The sequence below is a fragment of the Carettochelys insculpta genome, chromosome 2 (assembly GCF_033958435.1).
Source record: "Carettochelys insculpta isolate YL-2023 chromosome 2, ASM3395843v1, whole genome shotgun sequence".
Taxonomy (NCBI): domain Eukaryota; kingdom Metazoa; phylum Chordata; order Testudines; family Carettochelyidae; genus Carettochelys; species Carettochelys insculpta.
Genome location: NC_134138.1, coordinates 279,595,404 through 279,620,704, shown reverse-complemented (window position 1 = coordinate 279,620,704; position 25,301 = coordinate 279,595,404). Strand labels below are relative to the sequence as shown.

General features: G+C 57.0%; 2 protein-coding genes across 4 annotated transcripts; one reads left to right on the top strand and one right to left on the bottom strand.

The window, feature by feature from the left end:
* The first annotated feature begins 304 nt into the window (after nt 1–304).
* Nucleotides 305–5,682, top strand: LOC142008352 (uncharacterized). Its single transcript, XM_074985532.1, has 4 exons — nt 305–387; nt 2,247–2,402; nt 3,959–4,141; nt 4,646–5,682. The coding sequence occupies exons 1-4, from the start codon at nt 369–371 to the stop codon at nt 5,680–5,682; spliced, it is 1,395 nt and encodes a 464-aa protein (XP_074841633.1). The 5' UTR covers nt 305–368.
* On the bottom strand, nt 4,921–24,535 carry LOC142008202 (uncharacterized). Of its 3 annotated transcripts, none has more exons than XM_074985320.1 (7): nt 24,421–24,535; nt 20,758–21,144; nt 17,517–17,640; nt 16,262–16,354; nt 14,689–14,802; nt 5,578–13,460; nt 4,921–4,992 (listed from the first exon to the last, which is right to left on the bottom strand). In XM_074985320.1, exons 1-6 carry the CDS (start codon nt 24,442–24,444, stop codon nt 12,136–12,138), a joined length of 2,067 nt encoding a protein of 688 aa, XP_074841421.1. In that variant the 5' UTR covers nt 24,445–24,535; the 3' UTR covers nt 4,921–4,992; nt 5,578–12,135. The 3 variants fall into 3 exon arrangements, with proteins under 3 accessions (XP_074841421.1, XP_074841420.1, XP_074841422.1); XM_074985319.1 differs by having other exon boundaries at nt 16,262–16,375; nt 24,421–24,527; XM_074985321.1 differs by lacking the exon at nt 24,421–24,535 and adding an exon at nt 23,703–24,391 and having other exon boundaries at nt 16,262–16,375.
* Nucleotides 24,536–25,301: the final 766 nt, after the last annotated feature.

Here is a 25,301-nt window from a genome sequence, read left to right as displayed (position 1 = left end):
GGGAACTGCCCCCGAGCACCCCTGGGGCAGGGCCCTTCGAGAAACAAGCCCCTACGCACCCCCCGGCTTGGGCTTTTACAAGGACCCAGGCAGCGGCGCAGGGGCGGGCACCTCTGCGGGTAAAGCGGCAAAAGAGACGGCGGAGCGGGGCCCAGCGCGGCCACTCCCCAGTCTCGCCCCGTGTGCCCGGCGCTGCGCACCCCGCCGGGGGCTCCCTCCCCGCGCACGCGGCTGCGCCCCGGCAGAGGGCGGAGCGGCGGCGGGAGGCTGCCGGGAGCTGTAGTTCCCTCCCCGGCTGGCCGAGCAGGCGCAGGGGCAGGGCCGCCGCCTGCAGAGCCGGAGCCGCGAGAGGGCAGCGAGGGGGATGCATGAGCCGAGATGCCGCAGGTGCGGAGAGGGGGCGGGGGGCGGCGCTCTCCGGCTGTCGGGGGTCCGCTCAGCTGCCGGGTCCCCCTCCTGCGGTCAGGCATGGACCAGGGGCGGGGGCTCTTCGCCCAGGGGGCGCTGGGGGGCAGGGACCCCTGAAGGGGGCTGCAAAGAGCAGCCAGGGGAAACCCCCTCCCCCCGAGGATGCCCCGTGGCACTGACCCGGGTCACTTGGCGCTGCTGCCGGGGGCACGTCCCAGGGACAGGCTGTGGGCGCTGCCCTCCCCCCCCCCCCAGCCATGTGCGCTCGGCAGTGCCAGAGGTCTGCGGGGGAATCCCTGTGTGCCCGTGGCCGGGGGGCCTGAGTTACCAGCGGCGGAGCACCTGCCTTCCCGCAGCGACATGCAGAGGTGAGATGGAGAATTTGGATGCTACAGTCTAGAGCAGGTACTTATCCAGGCCCATCGCCACAGCGCCCTGGTGGCTCACAGGCTGAGTGCACCACTGCGGGCAGGGTAGCTGCAACCCACTGGTAAGGGTCATCAGCAGGTGGGACTGAAACTGTGACCTTAGGGGCTAAAGCCACGTGCTCTACTACCTGGGCTAAAAGCCAGCTGGCGCTCAGCTCAGGCTGCAGCACAGACCTCACTGGCCTTTGTCAGAGGTCTCAGTGACTCTGGGGACACAGATTTGATCTTCACAGTCTGGACAGCAAGTGAGGTCACCCAGAAGCTGGGGCTGTACAGGGGCAAGAACCCAGGTCTGCAGAGTTCCAGGCTCACGCTCCGGTTGCCTGTCCTACACGATGCAGAGTGATGGCCTGCAGCACGGCTCACCATCCCCATCTTTGCTGGCCAAAACAGGACCTGAAATCCAGCCCCACACAAGCCCAGCTACAGGGAGCAGCCATGACAGCCATAGTGTAGACAGGGCCCAGGAGCCAACTCCTGTTCAGAACTCTGTGCTTCGTTCTAGCAGAAGCAGCAGGCCTCACTCCAGGAGCTGCTCTGGGCAGGTGAGGAGCACTGGTTCAGCGGGGCACGGTGCTGCCCTTCCTCTCCCAGTTCGCTTGCATGAGGGCCCAGCAGCTCTAGCTGGCTTCAGCTGGAGCTGCCGCTGGAGAGCGGGCAGGGTTCAGCAATCAGCGCTTCTTGCAAACCCTGACGCTCGGGAAGTAGCCGATGTCTCTCCTCTCCGAGGGGCCAGCTGCCCCAACAGCCCTTTGCACCAGAGGCTCCTCCCTGCACAGTTGAGGCCGCGGTGGCAGGAGCGTCTCGTTCTGCTGGTGCCCTCCGGCGAGGGTCGGAAGGGGGCTGCCCAAGCTGAACCAGGCAGCAGACTCCAACCTGCCGCCCCAGGCCCGAGAGCCAGCAAAGGTCACGGAGCCCATGAGCAGCTGACCCCACTGGGGAGCTCTGGGAATTGAGCTGCTGTGTAGCTTGGCTAGAGCAGGGGGAACCGCATTGGGGAAGAGTCACATGAACAGCACCAATGGGCCCAGTGCATCAGCAGGCTGGGAGTTCAGGGCAGAGGAGAAGGGGCCGGGTGTGGAGAGATCCCCCAAGGGGTCCAAGGGGAATACAAGGTCCCTTCCAGCACAGCTCACAGTACAGAAGTCAAGCGCAGGCCTCACAGGAGGCTGAGCGTCTGCATCTTGCATTGCAGGGAGCGGCAGGTCCACAGTGCAAGAGCTGGTGCAATTCATCATGGGGGACCTGGGAATCTAAACCCACTGAGGACAGGTGCCAGACTATGGCCCTACGCGCTAGGCTAACGGCACCTGTGGAACAGGAAATACCCATGTGCAAACCGGCTCGGGCAGGCGGTAAGCAGTGGGCGTGAGCACAGGCGCACAGTGGACTTGTCTGTTTCTCTCGCAGCTCTCCCGGCTGAGAGCTTGCCCCTCCACAGGCCGAACGGGTTGGAAGAGACCACTGCAGCCAGAGCAGCTCCCACCTCGCCACTGGCCAGCAGTGCACAGGGAGCCGTGACACTGGAGGGCGCAGAGATTTGGGGGAAGGAGCTATCCGGGGAAGGTGAGCAATGGAGTTTATGCCTTTCAACCCTCTTAGGCAGGAGCCCTCCAAAGCCAGGGCAGGCCACACGCTCTGGGAAGTTTGAGAAGCAGCCTGGGACCGTGGCTTGCCATGGTCTGGTTTCCTTCCCTGCAGCTGAGGTGCTACAGCTGCTGGAGTGCCCACGTGTCGTAGTCTGGCTTTGGCTTGGTCTGCAGCCCAAGCACAAGGCTCCTAGGCTGAGCCAAGAGATGCCTGGACTTGTGAGAAGATATGGGACAGCCAGAGGTTACCTCATCCAGCCCCCTGCATGCTGGCAGATGTCGCGCTGGGCTGAGAGGGTGGAGAATCCACACCTGCCCCCCCAGCAGCTGTTAGACCAGGGGCCCCTCAGCCGCTCAGCTGAGGGCTCTGATTGTGCCTCTTGGCTGAGGAAGTAAGGGAGGAGTGAGAGCCCCCAGGAGACAAGGGAGCTAGTGAGCGGATGTGCAGCTCCACTGGGAGGAGGCTGGGGAGCACAGGCTGGAGTGCAGTCCCACTAACTGCACTCTGGCCCTGACCCTGGGGCCGTTTCCTGCCCTGCTGTTTCCTGCCCACATGAAGTGTCTGAGCGAGTTGGTGTCCCCATCCCAGGCGGGGATCAGGGAGCCCCGGGCAGCGACCTTAGCCATAGTGCAGGGGGCGGGGTCTGGCTGCAGCCGCTGGGCCCGAACAGGCAGATGTCTTGGTTTAAAGCAGACCGTGGGGCAGATCCTGCCTGGAGTGCAATGCCTGTGAGTCACAGCAGCCGTACCAGCACTCCCCTCTGCTCGTCCTCTGGCGGCAGACCATACGGGGCTGTGGCAGAGGGGAGTCCCCAGCCAGGGCTGGGCAGGCTGCACAAAGCAGCTGAGCCATCCAACGCCTGTGGGTGAATGGTGGTCAGTGCGGCTCCTGGGGACTGCGTGATACAGTGAGTCAAATGCTGCCAGCCTGGCGTTGAGGGTTACATGTGGGAGAACTCCAGTGGCTAGATCCATGACCTGACTGGCAGTGAGATCCCCCTGGAATAAACAGCCGGCAAAGCCAGCCATCTGAGCAGTCAAGAGACGTTCACGCCAGCCAAATTGTCTTTGTGTTTTGGAAAGCAGCAAAGAAACTCTGTCCCTGTCGGAGCGCTCCAGTGTGCGCCGGCCTGGAGCGCTCCATCGAGCGCTGGCATGATGGGAGCCCAGGGAGGGGGCGAGGACCCCTCAGTTTCAACCTGACTATTCCTGCCACCACCCCTTCCCTGTGGAGCACGGGCAGAGGGGGACTGAACATTTCTGGGGTGGAACCCACTCACTGTGGGCGCTAATAGCCCACTGAGGGGGTCACCACTTCTCTGTCCTGCTGTCCTCAGCTTGCTAAGCTCCTGTGTTCATAGCCTCAGAGAAAGCAGAGCTGGAGGAAGCCCTAGTCGGCAGTTCCCTAGGTCTGTCCCCACTCCAGACACTCCAGCAATGAGGGCCTAGACATTCCTTTAGGAATAAGGTCTCAGTCGTAGCTCTCAATGGGGGCGGGACCATCTTAAGCTGATGTGGGTTTTGTTTGTGTAGTGAAATCAGATGTGCTGCCAGCTGAGGCCTCTCCCTATGGCCCCACAACCTGCCAAAAGAAAAGCCAGGGAAACAGGCCTGGTTGTTCCACCACGCCACACGGCACCACGTCTGCCAGCCGTACCACAGGCCACGGGTGTCCCAAGAGACCAGGGACCGGGATTACGAGGCCATACGCTGAAGGTACCTTTATAACCCTCCACCTTCTCATTAAGTTCCTCGCTAGTTCCCCTGTCCACACATAGGCTGACTTTCACAGGTGCTGAGCACCTGCAGGGTTAGAGGATGCTCAGTGCTTCTCAGAATCAGGCCTGCATGTAGGAGTCTGATCACATTCTTCCCTCAGGGAGCTGGGGTCTCGTTGGCTCTCAGAAGCCCAGCAGAGCTCAGTCTGTATAGTACCTGGCCGGGAGGCTGTCAAGGAAGAGGTGAGTACAGTGAGAATGGTAACTGTGAATGAACAGGAGCCCCACGGAGGCCATCCTGAACCAATGCCCCAGCCTCCCCTTTCACATCATCCATCACCCCAAGGTGCCAGGTACCACTGGGAATTAAGTGCAGTGGGGGCCTGGGGATTCCTGCCCATGCAGCACTAGTGAATTGCTTAGGACAAGGAGAGTGCTAGAAATGGTGATGACCATTGTTTCGTGGTGCTGGGTCTGAAAATGTTTGTCCTCTGGACCGCAGCCGGGACAGACGCTGCTCAGCCACCCAGCACTGCCTTCTCCACTCCTGGGGATGATGGTGGAGAACAGGCCAGTGCCAAGAGGGAGGAATTACCCAAGAGACAATGTCCCGGCATGTCGCCGTCCGCCCAGGAGTCCTGTGGCTGGGGGAGCTGGACACCGCTGGACCTCAGGGCAGAGCTGAGTGCACTCAAGGCCGTCCTCTGCAAGATGCTGGACCAGCTCTCCCAGGACCTGGCAGCCATGTGCAGAGATGTGTCGAGCGTGCAGGGCCACGTGGGCCGCCTGGAGAGGGATGCAAGGGACTGGGCTCTCAACGTGGCTGCCCTCCAGAAAGGTGACCGAAGCCTGAGGGAGACAATCCGGCAGCTGAAAAGCCACTGCCGCAGGCTGGAGAACCAGGCCCAGCACAATAGCCTGCATCTGGTGGGCCTGCCGGAGGGCGCAGAGGGGGGAGACCCCATTGCCTTCCTGCAGAAGGCCCTGCCCACGCTGCTCAACCTGCCCATGGACTCGCCACCCTTGGAGATAGAGAGCGCACACTGCATGCACAGGGGGGCACGCTGGCACCCTGCCACGCCACCCCAGGCACTGGCCTTCCGCCTGCTGCGCTTCTCTGACAAGCTGGCTATCCTGCATGCTGCCCGGAAACGCGTGGCACCCCTGACCTGGGGTGGCGCCCACGTGGCCATCTTCCCGGCTGCGTGCGCAAGGCTCTGCCGGAGGAGGAGGACACAGCATGCGGCCATCCAGCAGTTGTGGCAGGGGCAGAGCTCTGCTTGGGCACTCAGTTCTTTGGCTGCTGCCAGGGCTGGCCCCGAGAGCACTGGGAGCCACTGCCCAGCTCCCCGGGATGCCCTCCTGCTGCAGATGAGCAGGAGAGCAGAGTCCCCACAGGGCAGTAAAAGGAGGGGGCAACTCAGCTCCACTCACCCCGAGTCACAGGGGCCATCTCCGTTCTGCCCTGGAGTCCACAGCATCCTCCTCCTCTCTGGGTCTGCACCAAACCTCGCGGGCCCTGGCTCTTTATTTCTCTGACTACCTAATTCCCAGCCCTGGGCCGTGTGATTCCTTGTGTTCTCCTCCATGGGCTCATAGGCACTGCTCAGCTCAGGGGCGTGGCGCTCTGGCCACTGCAGAGCAGGAGAGACTCAGCTGTTCGTGGGGCTGGTGCTGTGGGAAACACTTCTCTTGCAACAGGTGAGAGGGCTTCCGGTGACCATGCGGCTCAGGATGCTAGTGCGGGGGGTATCAGGCACAGAGACTTGCACAGCTCACCCAGACAGTTTCTCCAGGCTGGCTGGGGAGAAATTTGACAATCCCCATTTTTCCTAGTTACAGAGAGTGAGTTGGTATCTTCACAAACCAGCAGCCCTGTAGCACTTTAAAGACTAACAAAGCAATTTATTAGGCGATGAGCTTTTGTGGGGCAGACCCACTTCTTCAGATCCTGCCTGTAGCCACTGCCCAAGCTCACGTCTTTTCTGTTCAGCTTCTAACCACGCCCCAACCCTGGGAGAGTCACACACATGGGGCAGTGTAGCTGCTGGGGGCTGCATCACAGCAGCAGTTCTAGGGTGTGATTGGCTGGAACCAGGATACCAACCGAGGTGCTGAGATCCCACCAAGGCAGCCAGCCTGACCCCTGTCTTGCTGAGCCTAGCTCTAATACCTTCTGCTGCACACCTCCCAGTCATGGTCACCCTTGTCTGCAGGAGTTACAGACAGTGAGATCATTGGTGAGGAAACTCAGCCTAAGGTACTGGCCTAGCACCCCAATGTTCTCTTCCAGCTGTGGGTCTAAATGCCATGTTATATGAGTTTCACCTGCTTCCTCAGTGTAAAGGAAGGGATGCACAGCAGCCCATGCCCCCACCCCCACAAATTACCTAAAATGGGTTATATTGTGAGCTAGAAATAAGTTTAGTGACTATGAAAAGGTGTATTTTAAGTGGTCAAAGAGACAGCAACTTGAACTAGGCAGATTTCTAAAGAAAATAACACGAAGTGCACAAACTCAGCCTGATTCATTACAAACTGGTTCCAAATAATAGAGCTGAACCCTAGATATGGTTTCAGGTAGCATCGTCCACAAGCCAGAGGTGTTTCTTCCAACAATTCGCTACACCTCCAGTTACCACCCTCATTTCCAGGTCTCTTTTGGGGTGGGGTGGCCAAGGCAAAGCCAGCTGCCAACAATCACCATCTTCCTCCCCCGCATCCTGTATAAAATTGCCATAAGGCAGGAAATCTTTGTTTGAGCCCCCCCACACACCACCACCCGAGGAAGAGCTCATCAGACCAGGGCGGTGGTTAGCACCAGGTGACCAGGTCACCTGGCTCAGATGGCCACGAAGCAGTGGTGGTCTGGAACGTCCCCAGGAAGGCCCAGCCAATTCCCATGCCATTGTACTTGCTGACTGGCCCTTGCAGAGTGACCCAACACAGTGACTATGGAACACAGACACAGAGGTTCGTGTTCGTAACATCAAGTACAAACATCAGCCAGGCACCCAAGTGGGCGTCCCATTCAGTAACACGCCACCTTCCCAGTGACCCTTACTTGAGCCATCTTGTATAAAGCATCTCTGTTAGGTCTCATCAGAAGCCTGGTCAGAAAGCCTATGGCAGGGGTCAGTGACCCTTCCGAGGTGGAGCGGTGAAATTTAACCTCTAGGCACAGACTGAGTGTTGGTGATACTTTTAAAATCACTAATCGTCCTACTTACAACAGCTTCATTCATAAACAATAAAGCTCTGCAGCTTGCGTTAGGGTGGCAGGTGATAGCGTGGGCCAGTCTGTTAATAAGATACAGGCAACGTGGCTTTGCACAAGCTCCCAGCTGCATTGGGGTGGGGGGGGGTGAATTCCTGCCGCACATGCTGATCAAAAAAAAAAACAGCTTGTGAGCCACTCTTGGCACCTGTGCTGGGGGGTTCCTGATCTCTGGCTTATGGGACATCCCACCACACATGGGAAGGAGCCTTAATGCACCTGTCCTGGGCATGCAGGAGCAGAACCCCTCCAGCGTGAGGCATCACTTGGAGGGACACTGGCAGCCTGGGCACTGACAAGTTATCCCTGTGCTCCCAGCTGGCGTTGCCCTTGCCTGGGGTAAAGGCTGTTGGAGGCTGACCAGTCTGGCCCTGTCCTGGTTGTGTACCAAATGCCATTGGCTCTATCTCCACCCCCCAGCCTTATGCACCTTCTGCATGGCTGCTGTTCTTGGCTTGTTTCACAGGCCTCGCCGGGCACACTGGAGAGCTTCTGCGTTTTGGGGACATGGAGAAGCTGCCAAACGTGGAACCCTCTGCACCCAGATATGTCCCACCCTTGGCAACACCATCTCCGAGCAGGGAGGGAAGTTTGTGCTCTAAGCCTCCTGTCCACCATTGGAGTGCCCTTTGGGTAGCAGGTGCTTTGCAGATCAGGTTCATTCTAGCCCTGTGGCCCCCCTTTGTTCTCATCTGGGTGACCCAATAGGAGCACAGGGGCCTGATTCTGAGCCCTCACCAGCCCCATGAGGCGTGACTGTGCCGGGCAGAAGGGTGCTGGGCTGGAATCAGGTGCTGGGTGGCACAGCTCCCTGCTGGTGGCAGCCTGATGTCTGTGAAACCCCTTCCTGCTGGTGGGGTGGGGCGCAGGGCTAGGCTGGTTTCCCTCTGGCTGTGCTTACCTCCCCCTGGGCTGTGTTAAAACAGTAACTCTGCCTGGTGTCCGTTGGGATTCCCTGCATCAGTGGTATGGGTATGGTCAGCAGGTGACTGGCCACAACCTGGCATCTGTTGCTGCAAAATCCAACCCACTCTGCACCCTGCAGAGCTGAGAGCCAAGGGTTCCCACAAAGAGCCCATCAGCATCTGGAAGTTCAGGGACCTGCTGTACGAAACGCCCCCCCGGCTCCCCGCCGGTGCCCAGAGCAACCTGGGGCAATCACTGGAGCTGTGGGAGCCAGCCTGGGGGACTCCTGGCCAGTGACCTCACAGAACGAGCCTGGGCTGGGGTCATGAGTGTTGCAAACCCCGTCTGCCTGCAGCTCCCTTGGGTGCGAGAGGCCGATGCCCTGTGCATGGCCAATTGGGTGTGTCTGGATCCCCTCTCACTTTCCGTCCATTTCAACTGATCTCCACAGCCAGTGGGAGCTGAGTCCCTTCCCACCGACTCCATCCACAGCAGCAACACCCATTCCACTCCAGGCCTCCGTACGCAACGCTGCTCATACCCAGCAGCCGGCTGCTGGATGACGAAGCCCCACCTTCCCCCCCGGGCTGTCCAGGGGATAACACCCCGGGTGCTGGCTCTGGGTAATTGTTCTACCCACCAGCAGCAATTCTGGGTCCCTGGGCAGAAATCAATGGGTCACCTGCCCCCCTCCCTCTTCTGGGGCTACAGCCACCCCCTGCGCATCTGGCAAAGCCCCAAGCACACTCTCCCCAGCCCTTGCCTGCCACAGACCTCTCCACACCCCTGCTGCTCAGACAAGCCCCACAGCACCCGCACTGCACTGCCCCTCCCTGCCCTGCACCCAACCTGCCTGCTGGGGAAAGCCACAACGGTGTCTCAATTTAAAGCTGCGGTTGCAATGCCCCATGCTGGTTCCAGGGCCCAGTCACCCCTCCCTGCAACCTGCATCGGGCGCATCAAGTGTCTGAGGCAAGAGCTGCAGCAGCAGCCACCCAGCCTCGTGCCCTGCACGCCCCGCTGCAGTGCTCAGCAGGGTCCTAGCCGCAAATGTGCCCATGCCCAGTGCTGGGTTGCTGCATCCCACCCGGAGGTGGCTGCAGGTGTGTGAATGATTGTAGTCACTTAGTCGCAGGCTGGTTATGACTGCAAGGCCCAGGCCTGGCCCATGAGTGCTGAGCTGCCCTGTGCCACAACTAGCCCCTTCTGCAAGGCGGTACCTTAGCTGTCCAGCAGCGCAATGAAAGCAGCAAGAGGCACCACTGTCCGGCTTCGCTCTATACAATCGGCCAGAGGTGGTTTGAACCTGTGGCTAGTGTGCAGGGCACAGGGCCGGCGGGAGCGGCCTGCCAGAGCCCGTCTGGCTGAGGAGACTGCAGCATCTAAGCCGGCCAGAGCTGCCAGAGCGTTGACACCTCCCACGCAGAGCTGGGGGGTTTGACTGGGGCTAAATTCCCCTGATCCTGCCTTTAGTGCACTGAAAACAGGCTGGGCCCATCCAAACTCCAGCCACAGCCATTCCCTGGCTGACGTGCAGCTTCCTCAGCCCACCGCAACCCCACTGTCAGTGTCCGGGTCCTGCCCCCCTCCTGTTGCTTCCATGAGAGCACGAGAGTGATGGCATTAACCTTTTCCAGACATCGCCTGGGGCCCTTCACAAGCCAACACCAGGCGAGTGCTTGGCCTGGCTGCTGGGCCCACCTGGCTCTCCCTGGGGCTGCCAGGCAGGGATGGCCCAGCATCTCTGGGAAGGCTGCCAGCCCCTTGGAGGAGGCAGCGCACACAGCAATTTGAGCCTGAGGGTGCAGTATTTGTGGGGGTGGGGGCAGTTCTTCTACTGGCCTAGAGTCAGACAAACGTAAAACCAGACAGCCCCACTCTGCCCCCTGATGTGGGCTGGCCGCCTGCACAACATGGGCCATGCCCTAAATTCACCTCCTCCGAGCGCCTGGGAGAGGAGCTCCCAGCATGGCCACCCGTGGAGGCCTGAGCACGAGTGGGTCCACTTAGAGGCACAGCTAAGGCCGGACGTATCCACATTTCACATCTCCCAGCTCCACTGACATGCCGTCCCCTCTGGAGTGGGACACAGTCACTGCCTATGAACACCTGGCTGCTCGGCCTAGCGGCTTAGGGCAAGCTGGGCTCTGGCCCACAACACCAGGGGCTGAGAGTGCCAAACCCAGAAGACAACAGCGTCCCAGGGTAGTGGTGTTGGCAGTCACCCTGTTTGGGTCCGGTTCACCTGTTCCCAGCACTCGGGGCTGGCGCCACGGCCGGCGGCAACGTCGCCCAGAAGCAGGGAGTGAGGAGACCCCCTCCCCCAGCACTTTAGGGAGAGTGGGCATGAAGGGGGAGCAGCGGCGTGACAGGCAGGAGCCAGCGCGGTTGCTCCCACCGTACCATGCGGCCGCCTGTGGCTGAGGAGCTGGGGCACAGCAGAGGCTGCTGCCCGCGCCTGGCGTGGGAGTCCCATGGCACAGGGAAAATGGAACTGCCAAGGGGCTCAGCAGCACCTGCCAAAATCCACCTGTGCGCTCACGGCAGTGCCCTACGGCCTCAGCTCTGCTGCCCTCTGTCACGTGCGACCCATGGGGGGAGGGGGCGGAGAGCCGAACCTGAGAGACCGGCACTGCAACCCTGTCCACCCGTCACATGCCCAGAGCAGGGAGCTGGGCCCAGCCCCCTGGGAGAGCCCCACCCACCAGGCTCCCGCCAGCTGCAGTGCAGACAGCCCCAGCGACTCGTACACCGTAACTCCTCAAGCGGCTACTGGGCAGGTGAACAGCGCTAGAGCAGCTCTGCAGAGCAAGGCCCAAGCACCTGCCTTGCGCTGCAGTGCAGTGAGGGCTGTGGCCGCAGGAGACACCGCACCTGCTCTCGAGGGGGCGTGCAGGCCCCGCTCTGCTCCTAGACCAGGCAACGTTCATCGGAGTCGAGCTTGGCTCTGACTTGCGCCTCCCCCACAAAACTCTTCTAACTGCTGGCTGCAGAGCTTGAAACTGGAATGCCCCTGCCATCTGCCTTCCAGCGGGGAGCCCCAGGGCCTGCACGGAGCAATCACACCTGCGCCTCTGTGCACCCAGCTTCCCTGTATTCTGTGCTGCTTCGCCGGCGTCGCCAAGGGCACCCTGTCCCCGTCCCTCTCCTGCTCCATCGCAGTGGGATGCAACAGTGCTGCTGTTTGTCTGCTGGGCTTCGAAACCAGCTACAGCCAGAGCAGAACTCCCTGCTCCAGGATGACCAGGGGCTCCCCCAGCCGGCAAGACACTGCGCCTGTGCCCTGGTCTGCCTACTGCAGCTCAGCGTGCGTTTCCCATGGGCTGGCAGTGGTGAGGCAGAGTGGTCACAGCACATGCGGCCTGTATCGCTGAACCAGCCCTGCCCTGGCCTGCAGTACTAGTGGCATTTCCCAGCCCGCCATACGAGTCCCCGGCTGCGCTGGCCACGGAGGAGAAAGCACTTAGCCCAGTGCGCCTGCCAATGCGCTAACGCTCGCTCCCAGGAGCCTGCGCTCATTCGCGGCAAGAAGCCGTCCTTGTTACCACTGCACCATTCCCACACAGCAGAGCCTGAAGAGCACGGCCCCGCCGGTGGCACCAGCCATCAGGACACTGCTCGTGAAAGCAAAACACCTGCGTCCACTCTGACATGTGCGGTCTCTTCTCCGGAGGCAACAGCTGCTTGTAGCTCACAGCCGACACCTCCCTCCCGGCCTGCAGGGCTGGCGTGGGACTCCCACGCAGGGGAGCCGGCTAGCCTCTGGGACAGGTCCTCCCGTGCTCTCCCGATGCAGGGCTCGCCCCTGCTTACCCTGTAGTCTCCATTTTCACGGAGCCCAGCTGGCTCTTGAACTCTGCCTGAGCGCAGCCCTGCTGGCCGGCGCGCGCGCACTGCTGCAGCCTCAGCGACGGCTGGCAGTGGAAGCCCTCGGCACAGGTGGTGCACCGGGAGGGCTGCTCACCAGCGTGCACACGCTGGTGCTTCAAGAGGTGCTCCTTCTGGCCGAAGCTCTTGCTGCATTCGCCGCACTGGTGGGGCCGCTCGCCCGTGTGGGTCATCTGGTGACGAGCCAGCCAGGAGCGGCAGACGAAGCTCTTCCCGCACTCCGGGCACTTGTAGAGCTTCTCCCTGGCGTGGCCGCGCAGGTGCTTGAGGAAACAGGGCTTCTGGGCGAAGCTCTTGCTGCACTGGCTGCACTTGTAGGCCTGCTCGCCGGCGTGGGTGCTCTGGTGCGCGGTCAGGTTGGCGAGGCGCGTGAAGCTCTTCTCGCACTGGGCGCACTTGTAGGGCTTCTCGCCGGTGTGCGTACGCCGGTGCTCCACCAGCGTGGAGAGGCGGCCGAAGCGCTTCTCGCACTCCAGGCAGGCGTAGGGCTTCTCGCCGGTGTGGGTGCGCTGGTGCTCCAGCAGGGTGGAGAGGCGGCCGAAGCCCTTGGCGCACACGCTGCAGGTGTAGGGCTTCTCGCCGGTGTGGGTGCGGAGGTGGGTGGTGAGCGTGGACTGGTGTGGGAAGCCCTTGCCGCACTCGGTGCACACGTAGGCACGCTCGTTCGTGTGGGCGCGGAGGTGGTGGGTGAGCATGGACTGGTGTGGGAAGCCCTTGCCGCACTCGGTGCACACGTAGGCACGCTCGTTCGTGTGGGCGCGGAGGTGGTGGGTGAGCGTGGACTGGTGTGGGAAGCCCTTGCCGCACTCGGTGCACATGTAGGCACGCTCGTTCGTGTGGGCGCGGAGGTGGTGGGTGAGCGTGGACTGGTGTGGGAAGCCCTTGTCACACTCGGAGCACGTGCAGGAGGACTCGCCTGTGTGGTTGCGCTGGTGCTGCACGAGGGGCTCCCTGCGGCTGAAGCACTTCCCACGCTCAGGGCAGAGGTAGGGCTGCTCCGCTGCGGGCGCCCAATGGGACACACTGTTGAAGTCTCTCTCGTGCTGAGTGGGCATCTCTGGCACATGTACGGTCACGGTCATGTGCGGCCCATTGGCACTGTACTGACCCCCGCAGGGCGGGCCGGGCCTGGCAGCACCATGGTCACCATTCTCGTCCGGTCTCTGGGCCAAGGTCCAGGGGGGCTCCAGCTCGTGTGAATCTTGCTCCTGGTGGTTCTTGTCAGAGGTGGGGAGCCAGCCTTCAGCTGGAACAGACAGCGAAGCAAATGTCATTCGCAGGACTGGAGAAAGGGAACTATGCTGCATGAAGGGTTGGGGGAACCACCTCTCCGCTCATGCATCAGAGACCAAACCAGGGGAAGGCTGAGTGTGTGGTTACTGCACTAGGCTCCTTGTGAGACCTAGGGCAGAACACTCAGCCGCCCTGTGCCTTGTTTTGTGTCCGCTAGCAGAGGACAGCAATCCCGGTCTACCTCCCAGGGGCTGGGAGGACGAAGACTTTGTAGTCTACAAAAGTAAAGGTGCTCGGAGGCGCTCTCTGCAAACATCCCCAAAGCTACATCACCCATCTTCAGATTTCTCTGCAAAGCCCACCTTCACCATGACACCATGCAGCCTCTGACACTCAGGCTGCAGCGCCTGTCATACAGACCAACACTGCCCCTTGTTTTGCCTGTCCGCCCCCAACGGTTTGTACCCACGCAGTGTCTTAGACTGTAAGTCCCCTGGGGCAGGACTGTCTTTGTGTGTGTCTGTTACAGCACCTACCGCAGGGGGGTCCTGATCCAGGACTTCAGACTCTTAGTGCCACAGCAATACCAAGAACAACAAAGCTCCGGTGGGACTTAGATACTACAGGGATGTGGCTGCCTACGAGACAGGCCAATAGTTCGAGATGCAAAGGGCACTGGTCTGTCTTGGGATACAAGCCTTCCTTGCCACACAAGTAAATAAGGCAACAGCTGATCCTACCTCGACTCCCTTTGGAAAGCTTTCTGCCTAAAGCTCTATGCAGGGAGACAAACAGGAACTTCACAGTGCCCCGAGTTTTGAACCCAAGTGCATCCACGCAGGAACCACTGGTCCCACAGGCACACACCTGGGGGGAGCAGGGCACCAGGCAAGCGAGCGTAAGGGAGTGCATTGCTTGTCCCTGACCCCAGGGGAGGAGGAGGAGACTGTCAATCTATCCATGCATCTCTACAGTGCTCAGCTTTGGGGCAGCAGCTGAGCACCTCAAGAGATCATCAGCAGAGCACAGTCCTCCAGTGGTCCCACTCCTGCCCCTGAAGCAAGCGTTCAGAGGGGGAAATTGCCCTGGGGGCGGTGCAGCATTCTGCTGGCTGAGACAGAGGCACGCCACGAGAGAACACCGATCACCACAGACTGCCTGAGAAGCACAAAACTTTCACGCACATTCCTGCTTTTAAGTTACACTGCGGGGATTCAGACCCCCGTGGGCCTATCACACACCTGCCAGGAGCCCGGTGGGGGCTTCTCTTTCTTCTGCATCTCGTTGCACCTCAGCTATCAACTCTTCCTCTTGCTTAATCTGAGTGGAGACTTCAAGGGCAGAAATCACAGGGTCTGTGCACAGAAAAGAGAACACAGGGAGGCTTGTATAAGAATCACGGCCTGGCACTAAATAAATGCTGGTATCCCAGGGTACACATGGACAGCAAAGATTCGAGCAAACTTCACCACACAGTCACAGGCATCAGTCTTACCAGTCAGGCAGCCCTCGTTCCTCTTGGAAATTGTTCCGTAAACCTTTCAAAATGATTCTGTAGGGAGGTGGAATGTCCTCTCTCTGATCCAGACAGGGAAGAACCCCTCTCCAACCCCTCATGGGTGAAGCCCGATACCTGCCCATCACCTATCCAGAAGCCAGGGGGGGCGGGACAGGAAGTATAAAAGCAGAGCCCAGGAGCTCAGCGGAAGTCCAGTGACTGGAGGAGCCAGATGCTGGTCCTGAGCTCCCAGCCTGGGAGGCCGACCCAGCTCTGCAAGAGGCTGAAGACTGGTCCAGACCACCAGGCCCCCAGCTAGACCTCACTGAAAAGGAGCTAACAGCCAGGACAGAGACCCTGCTCTCCCCAGACACACAGGAACTTCACCTGCTACCCAATAAGGTATGATCTGAGGGGGACGTCCACGGATACCTGAGTCAGCATGTTGTAGTCATGATCCCTTCTGACCCCAGTTGCAGACCGCTCTGCCACTGGTAGGGCCCTGGGCAGAGGCACAGTAGAGTTAGGGTGACCATATCTCCCCGTGCCAAATACAGGACAGGGAGATATGGATGGGGAGGGGTGGCTCCTCCCAGCTGCACCAAGCCCCGGGAAAGCGGCAGCCGCGGGCGCTCCCGGCCCCGGAGCCCCAGCCCCCAAGGGCCTAAAATACGGGACCATTCGTTCCTTTTAAAAAATAAGTCAGGATGCCTTTTTGGCATCCCAAATCCGGGACAGTCCTGCCCAATACAGGACGGATGGTCACCCTAAGCAGAGTGGGTAGGCCAGTGTCTCCCATCACCCCTAATCTATGGGTGGCAGTCTCCCCTTCTCACTGCCATAGGCACACACCTGTGCGTTGGCCCTCCGCTCTGCTAGGAGACCCAGACTGTGAGCTTTGCTGCCCAGGCCTGATCCCCAGGATTAGTGCAGTAAAGACCAATTCCCCAGCCACAACTGTGCAGTGAGGTGGACTGGCCCTTTGCTGATCCAGAAGGGGAAAGAATCCCCCCTTGGGCCCGGCCAGGCCACAGATCCCAAACCCTCCATCTCTGGAGCAGGCACTCATTGAATACAAACCTGCCAGGTTAGACAGGATCCACAGAAAACAACCCAAGTAGTTAGGTGCACTGATTGGTTATCACCATCAAAAAGGAGGAATGAAACCAAAAGTAGTTTGGATTGGTAGAGAATCTCTGACTAAGAAAATTAGGGATGAAAAAACCAGCAAGCAGCTCTCACAGCAGATGAAGGTTTGTTGAAGTTACAGCTGCTCACTTCCCCTGCGGCTTGAGTCGATTTTATCCATCCCTCACCTGTGCTGGGGTCTGCAGTGGTTTCTCTCTCCTCTGATTCCTGCTGCCCCCTCACACACGGCTCTTCTCCTCGCTCAATCCGGGACAGGATGTCTGGTTTGGAAATGGCATAGTCTGTTTATGGGGGAGGGCGTGATGACTATTAATAAAGAGAGAACTTGTAGCAAACTGTAATTTATTTTAAAATCAATCCCCTGCTACACCTGGCAGCGATCCGTAACTTGACCAAGTAATCAGAAAGCCCTGCTTAGCACCTGCCACAAGGGATGTCAAAGCACTTCCCAAGGATTGGATTCATCTCAGCCAGCCGACAGCTGGAAGCATTCCCCCTCCCTACCATTGCACTGAGAAGGCAAGTGGCAGGCCCAAGGGTCTGCGGCACTGCTGGGACCAGAACCCAGGTCTCCAGCTCCAGTTCTATGGAATCATCATTTGCTTACAAGGGGACTGTGATGGAGTGGGGGATACCTGTGTGTATGTGAGTGACTCACAGAGGGTGTGAGGCTCCTGCTGAGGGTAACCTTAATGACCAGGTAACACCTTTGTACTGCAGACAAAGGAGGAGGTGGAGCCTGAGGGGTTTGAACTGGAACTGGGAGTTGGGAAGTGGTTAGTCTGGGCTGAGGGAGAGAGAGACAAAGGAGGGGGCCAGGCCCCGGCTCTGGGGGCCCCTCGGGGCCTCCTCTCCCCAACATGGATTGGACTGGCTGTCTCGGCCTGCTGTAGTGACTCCTCTGTACGATGCTGTGTCCTGTCGGCTAATAAACCTGCTGTTTTCCTGCTGAGTGAGAGACTCTCCTGCCTGCGGACAGGGTGAAGAGCTTGGGGGACCCCAGAACCCCATCACAGGGACATCCATTACTTGCACTGCTTTTCTATGACACACTCTCTGGGCAGTAGCATATACCACCCATTTGCATCTCACATGCACACATCTAAGTGACAGGTTAAGTGCACTGATGCCAACAGGAGTTGTACGAGCGTTCACATCAGTGTAAGATCAAAATCCAGCCCACTGAGAACCAGAGGCATATGAGGGTTGAGCCTATGAGTAAATACAATTGCTGTACAGGTCTGGAGAGCTTCTTTACCACCACCACCGCACTGTGCACTGGCTTTCTGTCATTACAAAACTACATTCAGGTATGCACGCACAGCCATCAGAATTCAAAGGAGATTGAGAATGCCACTCAGCTGGTGGAGTCAAGCCAACCCTCCAGAAGCTTCTCATAAGGAAGCAGGAAATGTTTCTTACCCAAAGAGATCATATACTCGTAATTCCCCTTCATCACGTTCTTGTACAGATCCTTCTGCCAGTCCTCTAAGTTCTCCCACTCCTGCTGGGAGAAGACTGCACCGTCCTCAAACGTCGCTGGCACCTGAAACCAAACGTTCACTTGGCTTAAGTCTATCGGCTACGCTTGTCACTGATCTATAAAATAGATAGGGAGTGTCTAAAAATGTCAAGTACTTTTAATGCAGATGATAGGCGCTTTTAAGCACCTGGCTCATGGTACAATTTAAATGTTCATTAGTATTTGAAAGATTAATAGTAAAATTTTGCAACAAATGATAGCAAGAGGGGACAGAATTCAGCAAGGGGCAGTAACAAAGGAAAAGCGTTTGTATTATAATGGCACAGAATTAAAGATGAACAAAAGCCAGAAGAGTCCCACTGGACAGCACCACTCGGTGAGATTCCCATATATGGAGCAACATTTCCTTCCCTTTAACAAGCAGATATCTTTAATAAAGATTATGATCAAAAAGATACAGGCCACATTCAGATTTTTTGCGCTGGTATGAATCCAGGGCAACACTAGTGCGTTACTCCAGCTTTACTCCGGGGTTCCAAACTGCAAAAGCTGCTTTACAGCTCAAGAAGCTGCTGAGTTTTGAGTTCTTAAACCCGTGTTGTAAACACTCTGTCTGCAACATCTGCACTCCGCACTGAGATGTACCAGAATGGCCGCTAATACAAAAGAACCTGGATATGCTGCTGTAAATCACAAGGATCCAAGCAGTAACCCTGGAAGCAGAAGAGGGAATACTGAGCATGGTGTAGGACCGAATTATGAAAAGAGGAGAGACCAAAGACGACGATGTCAGAGTCAGAGGGATGGCAAGCAAAAGGGACTCACTATTAGCATTCATTAAAGAATAATTCCCCTTGCTCTGGGGAAGGACTACCGGCCTGACCAGTGGAACACCATGCACCTTGGATGTATCTTTATTCAAGAAGTTATTCTATGTGTATCATCATCTGCAGGAAGTCTTCAAGACTCTTTATGGATCACAGTTCAGAGAGAAACTGCAAAATAGAAAACATCTGCCTCTGGCTGTACAGACATGCCTGAGGATAGGAAACAAGGGAGAGTGAGTCTGGATATGCTCAATTCAATGTCTCTCAAAGCCACTAGAGCTAGACACATTCAGGACACGGTCATTAGGAGGCGACTGGGTCAGAGGGTACACAGGGAAAGCAGACAGCATCCTGCAGGAACTGACCTGAGGCCCTGCCAACAGCTGATCTCAGTAACTTACCCTTCCCTCTGAGCAGCACAGCTCCTGGCACAGAGTGTAAGTGCTTCCCTCCTTTTTATTATATGGAGAGATACCTACCTCACAGAACTGGAAGGGACCGTCAGAGGTCATTGAGTCCAGTCTCCTGCACTCACAGCAGGACCTAGCACCATCCCTGACAGGTTTGGTTTTTTTTTCTTTAATCTATTTGCCCCAGATTCCTAAATGGCTCCTTCACAAGCCTGGGTTTAGCAAGCCAATGCTCAAACCACTGGCCTATCCCTCCCCCTGAGCAGGGATTCCTCAGATGGCTGTGAGACTGAGATGCTGCCTGTCTAGATACATCTCTGTTTTAACCATCTTCTCATTGGAGTTTTTAAATATTAAGTCATTTTTATGTGTCATTGTGTTAAGCCCTATTATATAGAAAGTTAGCTATATTTTGTAGACCAGTTCCTACAAGTGGGTAAGGTAAAGACAAAACTCTCTGTACCTTTTATTTTTGGATTGCTTACTGACCTGTTGAGTGAATGAGGTGTGAATGGAAAGGCCTGGGAGACAAGCACCTCCAGGTATGGAGAAGGTAGATCCAAGATCAGTGAGAAGAACAATGGAGCCTGTGAACTGGGCCCATTGAAAGAAAACTGGACATGGATGCCATGGTTTTTGTCTTGTCATCACTGGAGCACTGATCCGGATCAGCAGAAGCCCGGCGCCACCCCTCCCCCATCTAACTCACCTGGCCAGTGCAGTTATGGGGAGCAACTATTGGTAACAGCAACAAGACAGGGGAGAGGGAGAGAGAGAGAGTGTGTGTATGAATGGGAATGGGATATATCATATGCATATGATAAGTGTTGATTGTTATATGTGTATTACCAATAACTGTGGCATTTTGCCTTTTCCCGTGCAAAGATCCCATGCAATACTTCTCAGTACAACACCTGCATGCTCAAGAACCAAGTACCCTCTGATCCCAAGGGCGGATAACTCATCCCAACAGCCAGCACAAGAGTTGCGGCCGGGCTTTCCCCATAACAGCTCCAGATGGATGGTGCAGAACCAGTTCTAGACAACTGGCCAACATTAATGTGACTAGCTACCGAAAGTGGCTAACCAAGGCACTGCCTCTATTCAAACCATTTCGCAAGGGGGAATTAAAGGGCCTTTGGATCAGAGATCTGAAAAATCTAGGGCTGTCAGTTAATGGCAACTAACTCAAAACAAATTAACTTGTAAAAAAGTAATTAATCAGTTTTAATTGCACTGTTAATAGTAGAATACCTATTGAGATTTGTTGTAGTTTGGGATAGTTTACTACATTTTTAAAGAACTGTTTTGAGTTGCAAGACAGAATACAAACTGTACAGTGCTCACTTTATGTTTTTGATTATAAATATTTGCACTGCAAAACAGTATTCTTCAATTCACCTCATACAAGTAGTTTATTGTGAAAGTGTGTGTTATAAATGGAGATTTCTTTGTATTAAATACCTGTAGGGTGTAGCATTCTCTCCCATATAAGTAAACAAACTTGTTAATCTTAATGACTGGCTAAACAAAAAGTAGGTCTGAGTCCATAGTAGGCCCTGAAGATTTACATTGTTTCATTTTTTCATGCAATTATGGAAAAGAAAATTATCTACATTTGTAAGTTGCAGTTTCAGGGCAGAGACACACGGCAATACATGTATGAGGTGAACGAAAAATATTTAGTTTTCTTTCTTGCAGTGCAAATATTTGTAGCAAAATGAGCACAGTACACTTGGTGTTCTGTATTGTAAGTAAAATAAATACATTTGAAAATGTAGAAAACAACCAAATACTTAAATTACAGTTAGTTACTTTTAACAGTGTGATTGAAATGGTAATTCATCATGATGACTTTTTAAATCATTTGGCAGCCCTGGAAAAACCCCTTTGTTACCCCCTAGAGGCTCAGGCTTTGCTTCTATTGCCTAGGGGAAGATTACCTTGGGGACTTCTCCATTAGTACCAGGAGGGAGCCTGAGGATCCAGAAGTTCCTGTTCTTCAGCAGGTTCTCCATGTTCTCCAGCCGCCTCTGCAGCAGCCCGTACTCCTGGATCAGAGTTCCCAACGCTGTCCACTTACTCTCCAGCTGGTTCCTAACTTCCAACTCAGTTTTCTCACTCTCAAATATTTTCTTCTCAGCTGTTGCAGTTCTCCCCTCCAGCTTCAGCAACCGTGTGGCAAACACATCTACCTTTCTCTCTACGGCTTGAATGGCAGCTCCTAGGGTCCACACTGAAATCTCTGCTGTTTGCATAGATGTTCGTTCCAGGGCAGCGGGAGCTTGTAGAGACAATGGATGCTGTGACTTTGCATCCCATTCCTGGGCCTGTTTGCAACGGGAGAGGAGAAAAATGGAACTAGAGCTAGATTTCCACCAGGTAAAGTCAGATACAGAGAAACAGCACAAAACCCATCACATGCCATAGACCCACCCGCATTGTGCAATCTTTGGTCCAAAAGCTCTGCTGTCCTGGTTTGAGAAATGAGGCCCTTTGACAGCTGGATTAGAATGATAAACAAACTCCTTCAAATGAGGCTCGTAAGAGGTGCAGCCGCCCTGGCCAAACACATGACATGAACATTGGCTACTTAGCTATCTGCTTCTTAAATTAGTGTCATGATGGTGTGACAGTGAGTTTGTCAGCAGAACTTCAGCCGCCACAGAAAGAATTTTCTACCCACTCCAGGTTTAAGGGATGCCCCCAGTTTTTAACTGAGTCAATTTCTAAAGTGAGAGGTAAGACTAGCTTCAGCTTGTACAACTACCTTTCAGTTTGCCTGCTAGTTTCTAGGATCACAGACCCCTAATTTTTGTTAAATATTTCTCTCCCCTGTTGCTGCATGAAAGACCGAAAAAGGACCCGGGGAAAAAAGTGAAAATGCCGTCACAAAGGGATGTCAAACGCAGAGTAAATAAACAAGAAACCTATGATTCCTCTAACTTCCTTCTGTTATGGTCATTTTTGCTGTTACTTGTAACACTATTAGGGATCTTAAGGTTGATGTACGCAAAGTACGAAGATGTGCTGTTACAAAAAATCATGTTGCTGTAACTGCTGCATGACAGAGGCTCTGAACATTAATGAAGTACAAGCAAGCGTGTACACACAGTACAAAAACCAAGTTGTTTTCAAGCAGTTTTGGAGGCAGCTCTACATGCGGGAGAGATCAGTCATTTTAAACATACTTGACAGTTTGAATGTACTTGGAAGATGCTCTGTAACGTCTCTCTCCTGGCGGTCACTACGCCCTGGATTCTGGTCACACAGGACCCTACAGTCTTTTCCTACCAACCACCAGATCGGACTGATGTATTGGGAACCACAGAAACAGCAACGCCGCATTTGTCATTGAATATCTCTGTCTCCGCTGTTGACACTTTTGCCCCAAGTGGCCTTTGGACTTTGCAGAAACTAGACAGACTCGTAAAGTTACTCACAGCAATAAGTATCAGAGAGGGAGCTGTGTTAGTCTGTACCTGCGAGAACAACAAGAAGTCCTGGGGCACCTTATAGACTAACCGATATTGTGGAGCACAAGCTTTCGTGGGCAAAGACCTGCTCTCATGCATCTGACGAAGTGGGTCTTTGCCCACGAAAGCTTGTGCTCCACAATATCTGTTAGCCTACCAGGTGCCAGTGCAGGGAGCAGAGAAAGCCACTCTACATAGCCTTCATCGACTTGACCAAGGCTTTTGACTTGGTCAGCAGGGATGGTCTGTTCAAACTGCTCCACAAGACAGGCTGTCCTCCATGGTTACTCAAGATGATCCAGTCGTTCCACGAAAACATGAGAGGAACCATCCAATATGACGGCGCATTATCGGATGCTTTCAGAATCAGGAGTGGCGTCAAACAAGGATGTGTGCTTGCTCCAACATTGTTCGGGATCTTCTTCGCACTCCTCCTGAAGCATGCCTTTGGATCTTCAACAGAGGGCATCTTGCTGCACACAAGATGTGATGGGAAACTGTTTAAATTTGCAAGGCTGAAAGCTAAGACTAAGGTGCGGGAAGTCCTCATCAGAGACATGGTGTTCGCAGACGATGCTGCTGTAGTGTCTCACACAGAAGACCAGCTTCAAAAACTGCTGGATCAGTTCTCCAAAGTGTGCAAGGACTTTGGGCTTTCCATCAGCCTAAAGAAGACGAACGTACTCAGTCAGGATGTTGCTGAATCCCCATCAATCAGCATTGACAACTATACGTTAGAGGTCGTCCACAAGTTTGTTTACCTCGGGTCCACCATCACTGACACCCTGTCGTTGGACACTGAGCTAAATAGGAGGATCGGAAAAGCAGCCACAACGCTGTCCAGACTCAGCGAGAGAGTGTGGAATAACATCAAGTTGTACACCCACACCAAAATGCAAGTCTACAGAGCCTGCATCCTCAGCACCCTCCTTTATGGCAGCGAGTCTTGGACCCTGTACACCCGCCAGGAAAAGAGGCCGAACGTCTTCCACTTGCGCTGCCTCAGGCGCATCCTTGGAATATCATGGAAGGACAGAGTGACCAACACCGCCGTCCTCGAGCAAGCTGGAATCCCAGCCATGCACACCCTCCTCAGGCAGCGTCGGCTCCGCTGGCTTGGCCACGTCCACAGGATGAACGATGGAAGGATTCCAAAAGACATCCTGTATGGTGAGCTAGCCTCTGGCAAAAGACCTCCCGGACGCCCCCAGTTGCGCTACGAAGATGTCTGCAAGAGAGACCTCAGAGAGGTAGACATTGAGCTGGACAACTGGGAAGAACTAGCAGACGACCGCAGCAGATGGAGGCAGGGGTTACACAAGGGCCTTCAGAAGGGCGAGATGAGGATCAGACAGCTAGCAGAGGAGAAGCGTGGGCACAGAAAGCACAATAAGGACTTGCCAGACACCCACCACATCTGCAAGAGATGCAGCAAGGACTGTCACTCTCGTGTGGGTCTTCACAGTCACAGTAGACGCTGTAAATGAAGCCCTCAATCGAAGCTACAAAGGGCGCGATCCATAGTCCAGGCAGACTGGAGGATGCCTGCTGCCAGGTGCCCCAGCACTTCTTGCTCTCACCGCAGTGGGGGCCCCTGGCTTTCCTGCGGGCCGCGAGGGGGTGCTGCAAGCCAGGCAGTCAGCGCTAGGAGCTTCACCGTGTGCACCAGTAGGAGGTGGCCGGTGTCCGCCCCCAGGCGGGAGCCGCCTACCGCAGCCAGGGGACGCCTGCCAGGATCGGGACCCGCACCGAGCAGGGCGGCAGAAAGGGCCCCGCGCCAGGGCGGTACCGGCGCCACAATCCGGGGCTGCCCGGGGGGGACCCACAGCTGCTATCGGGCCGGGCCGGGGGAGGCGGGCGGAGGGACGGACGGGGCAGGGGCGGAAAGCGGGGGGAGGTTGGCAGGAGGCGCTGGGTAGCGCAGCCCGGCCGTGCGCGGGGGCGAGCGTGCGGGTGACCGGCCCGAGCGCGCTCCCAGCCCCGGGGTGGTGGTGGTGACCGGCCCGAGCGCGCTCCCAGCCGGGGCGGGGGCGGGGGCGAGTGTGCGGGTGACCGGCCCGAGCGCGCTCCCGGCCGGGGCGGGGGGTGTCACAGCAGAGCCGCCGCCGCCGCCCCCCGGCCGGTCCGTACCTGGGCGGCAGCCGGCTCGGCCATGGCCCCGAGCTGGGCCCGGGGCTCTCACCGGCGCCGTAGCCGGGCGGAGCGCGGTGCACGCCGGGAGCCGGCGGAAGGGGCGCGGGAGGGAGGCGGGAAGTGCGGGCGCCGGCAGCGCCCCCTGGCGGGCGGGCGGGAGCGGCCGAGGCTGCGCGCCCCGCCCCCTCCCCGTTGTCCCCTGCGCCGCTTGTCCCCCGGGTCTCGTCAGCGGTGTCGATGCGCGTCACACAGAGCAGCGTCGGCGCGCGACCCGCCCCTCCCCCCCGCCCCGCCCGCAGGCTGGGAGCGGGAGCGGGAGCGGGAGCTGGGCCGCGGGGGCTGCAGCGCCTCCGCCTTCACCTGGGCAGGCGGGAGCAGGAACAAGCCAGCGGGGCACCTGCTCCTCCGCCCCCACCTGTGGCCCCAGCGCCTGACCTGCCCCCTCCCCCCCCCCCAGGCACCGGCCAATGCAGCAACCCCCCCCCCCCACGGCCCCCGCTGAGAAAGGGGGGGAGGGGCGCTTCTTCCCCTCCCCCCCATTCTGGCAGCCCAGGGACCCGTGATGTTCAGCTCCTTCTGCGCCCACTTCGCACCTGCCCCCGGGGGCCAGGGCTGGGCTGGACAGCACGTGCAGGATCAAACCCAGACAGGCGGCTGGTGGGGGCTCTTAACTCCCCGCCCAGCCCTGGCAGCACCGGGCGGCACAGCCGCAGAGGCGGCCCAGGGACAGCAGAGCCCTGTCCTCTCGGCCCAGCCCCCGAAGGTGGACCCCCAGGCGCCTGTGTGCCCTGGAAGCTGAGCAGTTGGGCATCCACCCCGGAAAGATTCAGATGCCACCCCGCTGATTAACAGATCACTCACAGCTGGCAGCGTGCATT

What these genes read in the sequence shown, in the direction of transcription:
- LOC142008352 (XM_074985532.1), top strand. An exon ending in GAAGGAGCTATCCGGGGAAG is followed by an intron (nt 2,403 to 3,958) that starts GTGAGCAATGGA and finishes TTGTTTGTGTAG; the next exon opens with TGAAATCAGATGTGCTGCCA. An exon ending in TACGAGGCCATACGCTGAAG is followed by an intron (nt 4,142 to 4,645) that starts GTACCTTTATAA and finishes TCTGGACCGCAG; the next exon opens with CCGGGACAGACGCTGCTCAG.
- LOC142008202 (XM_074985319.1), bottom strand. Translation starts at nt 24,444, where the DNA reads ATGGCCGAGCCGGCTGCCGCCCAG. An exon ending in CCGAGCCGGCTGCCGCCCAG is followed by an intron (nt 21,145 to 24,420) that starts GTACGGACCGGC and finishes CGTTGCAAACAG; the next exon opens with GCCCAGGAATGGGATGCAAA. An exon ending in CGAGTATATGATCTCTTTGG is followed by an intron (nt 16,376 to 17,516) that starts GTAAGAAACATT and finishes CCCCATAAACAG; the next exon opens with ACTATGCCATTTCCAAACCA.